Source organism: Pterocles gutturalis, unplaced genomic scaffold, assembly GCF_000699245.1.
Source record: "Pterocles gutturalis isolate BGI_N339 unplaced genomic scaffold, ASM69924v1 scaffold19968, whole genome shotgun sequence".
NCBI classification, from domain to species: domain Eukaryota; kingdom Metazoa; phylum Chordata; class Aves; order Pterocliformes; family Pteroclidae; genus Pterocles; species Pterocles gutturalis.
Genome location: NW_010123523.1, coordinates 25,568 through 32,658, shown reverse-complemented (window position 1 = coordinate 32,658; position 7,091 = coordinate 25,568). Strand labels below are relative to the sequence as shown.

Genomic DNA, 7,091 nt, shown 5'->3' with positions numbered 1-7,091 from the left:
GCAAGCAGCCGCAGGGACCTGCTGTTCCCACGTTCCCAGCCAGTCTTTCACGAACAAAACATTTGCTCTCATCACAGCAGGAGCAGAGAACCAGAAGCCGTGATAAACGGGTGGTTGTAGGAAATATGGAGGAAGAGATTCATGAGAGATGGGAGAGGGGAGAGTGGTTTTACACACCCTTGGTCCATCTCGGTCGACAGCAGACTCCACGACGAGGTGGCAAATCCTGTCGTACCTGCCTAGGGATGCTGAGACCAGGCAGAACCTGGGACAAACCCACACTGACCCGGTGCGCTCGCCCAGCACAGGCTCTGCAAGTTTCTGGAGGGCTCCAGCTGCAGCAAGACCCGTCCAAGACTCCCCATGCTGACAAACAGAGCAATTGCCAGCCAAAGCACAGCCTTATCTTCCCTTCCAGAGCAGCAGCAGTGGCTGCAAGGTGAACAGCATTAATACGAGTCTCCTGAAGCAGAGGGACTCTGCTGACGACAGACGGACCAGCACCACTCAAGTGGCCGTGAAGGGCAGGAGCGATGCGGCTGTTTGCTCGCCAGCCCGCACTTCCGAAGCCTGCTGAGGAACTGGCAAGAAAGCTGCTGGTATGTATGAAAAGACCTTGCTTCCAACCTCTAAACCCAGCCGTGCAAAAACCAGGTGCTGGGAGAAGACACGAGCGACTGCAGCTGAAGTGGAGAGCCCAGCCGCTGACTTCCACGTACCCTGAGCTGCAATGAGGGAGAAAGTCGCGATTACAGACTGGATTATCCCCGTCTGTTTTCGTTGGAATTGTCCTGGCTAATTCTGCCTCGCTGTGGCTTATTATAAGCTCATCTAACACAGCTAGCTGTGCGGGCCAGCCGCAGCAGAGGGAAGCGGCTGGCCAGCAGCAATAAGACCCCAGCATCTGGCAGGAGAACTGGCAAGCGGCCAGCACCAGCCCCGGGGTGAAGTGCTTTCTCATCAAAGGCACCCAGCATCCACGCACAGATCCTGCCTCGGCTGCTCTTCAGCAACAAGCCAGGAGGGATCCCACAGAGCTGCTGCAGCCAGTTCAACGCTCCCCAGTTGCTTCGTGCTGGCATCGATTGCTCCAGCCCCTGCCAGCCGCAGAAGGGATTAGCTATTCCACAGGATGTCACGGATCAGCTGCTGTTCCCCAGTTTTTGGTACCAAAATAATCTCAAGTCCTTGTAGGATTCAAGGTCGTGTTTTCACACAAGGTTTTCCTCCCATTTGCTGGCAGGACACGGAGCAGTCAGCAGCAGGATGGCAGGATGCCCTACAACACCTCTGAAGGACAGACACGTGTGGGCCAAGGACAGTTCTCTCCCTGCAGCCCTGCTGCCAAGGCTGAAAGGACCGGGCGCTGCACAGATGATGCTTGCATGAGCGCCTGCTATAAGCTGAGCACAAGGCAGGCAGCACGGGATCAGGACAGGGATTTGGGAGGCTCCCAAGTGGTCTGCCAGCACAGGACGAGCAGCTTCTCACCTTCCACTGTGCTGCCTGTGTATTACAGCAGGGAGGGAAATAACCCCTCCTCACCCTGAGACGAAGCTCGGGAAGAAGAGATGCTGCAGAGGTGCAGGCTGGCAGTTCAGAGGACACGGCAGAGCTGCTTCTCACCCCATTCCACTGCAAGGCTTTTCAGGTCCCCAACCAGAGCTGCCCCTTGCTGGAGACAGGCCTGCTCCAGCCAGAAGTGCCGCACGAAGACGAGCCAAGGTGTGCCAGAGTCACCCGGGGCAGAGCTCGGCGCTCCATCACACCCAGAGGCTGAGTCAGCTGTGCCATGTCACCCAGCCCCTGGCTGTCCTCCTGGACAGCAACACTGCCACCGGGCAAGGAGCAACGAGGACGACCAGCCCGCCCTGCCTGCACGAGGACAGCTTGGGGACAGAGCAGAAGACCGAACCCTCTCTGTGTGTGGTGCAGGAGACGCTCACCTGGAGACAATCTGTATGAATTAGGGATGGATGATCTAATGGAAAGACACATTCTCACCTTGTGTGTGGGTCTGCATGTCTCGGGCCAGCTCCATGGGCAGCACCGAGTTCACCAGCGTCGAGATGACTGCAGCATCCAGGTTGCACATGGCTCCAAAGTCCCCCAGCCGTAACGGCACCCTGTGCTCCTGCAAAAACAATTGAGCAGCTGAAACAACGCAGATGAGGGTCACTCTAAGGCAGATGACATAACTGGCTAGAAGTTCCCACTGCTGGGAAGGCACAAACCCCCCCAGGGTGACAGTGGCCCCATAAGCTCTACTAGCCTTTAACATCAGCACAGGAGTAATTTTACGATGACATTCACAATGGGCGGGGCTGGCCACAGGCTGCTGGCACAGGCGGTCAGAGGACACACGGCAGCCAGAGCTCAGATCTGAGCCCCCCACTTCACCCACTAAATACAAATCAACCCCCCCTACCCGACCCCAGCACACAGGTTTCATTTTCTGGGCAGCCAGGGTTCTCTGAGCACGCTCAGGCTTTGCAAACGCTGCTCTGAAGGAGGTTTCCCAACAACACCGTATTTGCTGTGATGGCTAACGAACAGGACGGGAGCTGCTGCTCCATTGTGAAGCTGTTGGGTTTGCGCTGGGAGCAGAGTTTATAACCAGCAGGTTTGGGGACATACAGAGATTCCAGCAAAGACGACGCTCAACCTGCAGCTCCCGCACAGGAGGTCTGGTGCTGGGCTGACCTTCATACCCCAGCCTCAGACAACAGCTCCAGCACTCAGAGAGCAGAGTGAGCCAAGTCCTGGCACTGGGCACAGCAGCAGCCAGGACAGGAGCCCCAGCCGCCCTCCGCCTGGCCAGGCTTCCTCGACACACCGCTCAGAGAGGAGCAGGCAGTGAGTGCCAGCGGCTCCGTGACGCCCAGCCTGCCTTCCCCCTGCTCCCAGAAACGCCACAGCCCCCCGACGCTGAGCTCTGGGTTCAGACACAAGCGCCAGAGGAAAGCGAAATGCCACGAGGCTTGATGTGCTGTGGCTGGGGACTAAGGGACAAGATGGGGACAAGTTTCCAACAGAGTCCGACAACAGTACGTTCCAGGAAGGAGAGGGGCAAAGCAACACCACATGGGCATTGAAGGCAAAACTTCCCTTTCTTCCTCTGAATACTGATTTCCTTCCTTGCTACCAAGGCTTCTCCTCACAACCTACTTTCCCCAGCAAAGCTATTTATTTACTAATGCACAGGAGCTCATCAGTTAAAAGAGGAGCAGTCACAGCCCATCAGCTTTCCCAAGACATCCTTGTAAACCCTTCCTCCAGACATTAGTGATGCCGATTCTGTCCCTCCATGGAGCTCATAAAAGCAGCAAGCTTTGTCCTTCCCAGGGCTGGCTACCGCCTCGAAGCCTGGAGCATCCTCTGCTCTCGTGTACAGGCTGCACGCACAGCACCGACGTTAGCCAGCATGCAAAAAGGAGGGGCTGCGACTACACTAGCTCACAGAGCTGCCCTGCTGAAGGGGACCGTCCTACATATACTCACCAGAGCAACCCTGCTCTTTTGCATCTTCAGGGAAATCTCAAAAAAGAGAAATTTTATAGAATCATTTAGGTTGGAAAGACCCTTAGGATCACCAAGCCCACCCCTCTTTTAAATGCCTCCAGGGATGGTGACTCAACCACTTCCCTGGGCAGCCTGTTCCAGGGCTTGACAGCCCTTTCAGGTGAAAAATTTTTCCTAATATCCAATCTAAACCCCCCCCGACGCAACTTGAGGCCATTTCCTCTTGTCATAGAATCGGATCCTCGCTGGAGGATTTAAAGCTCACTCATTCCAGTACCAGGGCCTCCTGCCACCTTACCATCTGATAATACGCCACCAGGGAGAGGACGGATTCAAACTCATTCTTCTTGCACATTTTCTTGCAAACTTCTGGGTCAGCATCTGTCTGGAAGCAGGAATTAACAGGTCAGCCCGGCAGTGCATCAAAGCAGCAAGGTGCCGCGGAGACCTCGAGGGAGGCCAGCGGCTTTCCCATCTCCGTAGGCCCCGTCCAACCCTCTCACAACGAAACCGAAGGCAGAGCACAAAGGCAGCTCAAGAGCCGCCACGCTGCAGATTCTGCATCCAAGCGAATTCTTGAGAAACGTCTCTGCCATGCAGCATGTCTTGGGCTGAAAATACCTAAAAACCCATGAGCTGAGCAGCACCTGGATAAGCACATCGAGCAGTCACACTGGGCAGCTCCAGCACGGCTCCCACCCCCTAAATGATGAGGAAACGGCCGCACAAAGTCCTCGCTGCCGTCCCCTGCTGGCTCACAGCGAGGTGCCACAGGCAGGGTGTGGAGTGACAAAGACACTGGCATTTATTACACAAAAAAATCTCTGTTCTGCTTATGTCAGAGTGGAGAGGAACACAGAAGAGGTGCCAGAGCAAAGCCCACAGCAGCACCCGAACACCGGGCGGCAGCTCCCGCACCATCCTGCTCCCCGTATGCAGACGGGCTGGTACGTGCCAGCGGCAGCACGGGGACAGCACTGCCCACTGCTGCTCGCCGGGGGATGTACCCCTCCTGCACACTCGGCTCTGGTGAGACACTTTGTACTTCGTCACAAAAATAGCTTTAAAGCTCACTTTCAAGGCAACCAAAGAATTTTCTTTGCATTTAATTGTCCTCACCCTGCAGGCGCTTCCCAGCCACAGAGGATGTTTTAAATGGAAGAGGTTCAAACGGGCCGGGGAGTGCAACAACCCTCACAGCAGACTTCTACATTTGCTGTGGGAGGTTGGGGTTTTTTGGACCTGAGGGTTTATATCTCCTGTGATACCGCAGCTGCCACAAAGGATGGCTCTGTGGCTCTTTTCAGAACAGCTCTGTAAAGTGGAGTGGAAGGCAACCCGAGAGCGCTGCAGACCCTGCACGGGAAGGCAGGGCTTCACGGCGACGGCAATGGATGCAGAGGAAACCTGCGTCCGCTGAAACAGCAGATCTGATGGCAACATGGGCAAAGGAGGTCAAAAAACAAAAAAAGGAACTTCACCAGGGCTGTCTGCCCTGCCTGTCCAGAAAGAAATTCACTCACCAGAATGCGGAGCAGCTCCTCCAGGTAGCAGCAGATGACGTTCTCGTCCTCGTAGAGCGCCCAGCTGCGCTGCTGAGCATCATCCTTGTGCCTGGCCAGGTCCGCGAAGATCACCTCCAGCCGCTGCTCATCGTGGCAGATCTGTCCTGAGGGCAGTCCCGCGCTCAGATTCTGCAGGACAGCAAAATCGCTGGTGAGTGGGGTCCGGACAGGCAGCTGTTGCTTGGGTGCCTGTTTCCCCTCATCTTTGTCTCCTGACTGGCACTTGGCCTCATTCAGTCAAGAGCTGGCAGCAAAAAACCAGCAAGCTGAAGACACATGCGTTATTTCAGCTCTCATACTTTTGGGGCCCTGCCTGCCCCCTCTCCTTGGCACAGCTACTGCAGTGAACGAACCAAAATCGTGCCAGAACTGGTGCATGGCCAGAAAGTCTTTAAAGCCAAGCTGCCCCCATCCTGCTGGAGCATTAGATTCTTCTGAGAGTGTTAAAGAACCCAAGAAACCTCACTCCACAAAGCTACACCCCTTTTTTCCTATTGCATTTAGTAACTAAGGCTGATTGAGGCCAGCCAACGTTCCCAAAGCCGCAGGAATTCATACCTGAGTCCCTCCAAGATCACTCCCCTCCTCCCCATCACAAAAGAGATAAAAAAGGACCAATCTGCCTTTAGTCCTTGACTCGGGAGCAAACGCTTGCATGATACGCTGCATGTCAACTGCTCAACACCAGGTCTGCCACCTCCGGCAAGCCAGGACAGGCACCATGGCATCCTGGGCTGCTCCGGTCTCTTCTTCCAGCCAGCAGAGCTCGAGCACTGCTCACAGCAGCTCTGAATCTCGTAGCTGTCTGTGATTCAGGATAACCCCCCAGGACCCAAGCGTATCCTTGGAACTCCCTGGTTCCTGAACGAGAGCGGGGACCAGCACGTGGAACCCGGCTGACTGCAGAGCCCAGGCACCATTGGGAGAGGCAAGGGCTCATTTGCAGAAGCACTTAAATTACGTTTGGCAGCGGTGAGAAAAAGCAGCAGGAGATGAGCAGGGTGGAAGAGAAGAGAGCTGAGAAATTCAAACACCAGGGAAAACCCACAGAGACCAAGCCTTGAACAACTTTTGGAGGAAGCTGCCTTGCCGAGCGCAGTGACAAGCCCCATTCCTCCAGCGTGGAAAGGGCTGTACCGCTGCCAGCCAGGACACTGCTGCTGCACCGCGGCTGCTCCTCCTGGAAGCCCGGAGAAGACAGATCTGCCCTGGACTCCCACCGGGCTGGCTGCGTGGTGGGGACAGCCAGCCTGTAAGCAGACAGACCTCCGTGTTGCAAGCAGAGCAGCAGAGTTTTGTAGGGAGGCAGGAGCCCAGGTTTTGTGGCGACGCGCACAGCTGCACACCCACGCCGCCCGCACGCCAGGAGCCGGGGCAGGAGCAGCACCCTCCCTGCACATCCTCCTGCCCTTCCTGGGAAAACCACTGCACCTCAACAGCCACGTCTCCTCCGCCTTCTTAGAGACAGGGTTGGTGGTTAGTAATTTCCTTCGGGGTATTTGGGGTGTGAACTAATTAGGACTTCAATTCTGTGCTTCAATTATATAATTTAAAAAAAAAGCATTCTTGCTGCCCCTGCTCATGCCATCATCTTTGTCAGGCAGGGAAGGAGGGAAGGAGCTGGTTTAACACAGCCTCTGCACACTCCAGCAGAAAAGCAGGGAACCAGGAGAGAGAGAGGGTGGCAGCTTACGGGAGCTGAGCACAAATGCAGGAGAATGTCTCAATTCTGTGCTTCAATTATATAATTTAAAAAAAAAGCATTCTTGCTGCCCCTGCTCATGCCATCATCTTTGTCAGGCAGGGAAGGAGGGAAGGAGCTGGTTTAACACAGCCTCTGCACACTCCAGCAGAAAAGCAGGGAACCAGGAGAGAGAGAGGGTGGCAGCTTACGGGAGCTGAGCACAAATGCAGGAGAATGTCCCGCTGAAGGGGGAAGCAAACAGGTTTGTTAAGAGACTCGCTTGGTCTTGCCATGTCCTCCTCTCTTCAGCATGACCTCTG

General features: G+C 55.4%; 1 protein-coding gene across 1 annotated transcript in view; it reads right to left on the bottom strand.

The window, feature by feature from the left end:
* NCKIPSD (NCK interacting protein with SH3 domain) overlaps positions 1-7,091 on the bottom strand; it is a gene marked incomplete at its 5' end in the record, with an annotated part of 23,178 nt that overhangs the window by 7,215 nt on the left and 8,872 nt on the right. The window contains 3 exon segments of the mRNA XM_010077946.1: positions 2,005-2,134; positions 3,821-3,907; positions 5,046-5,216. Of these exon segments, the coding sequence (XP_010076248.1) occupies positions 2,005-2,134; positions 3,821-3,907; positions 5,046-5,216 (388 nt within the window).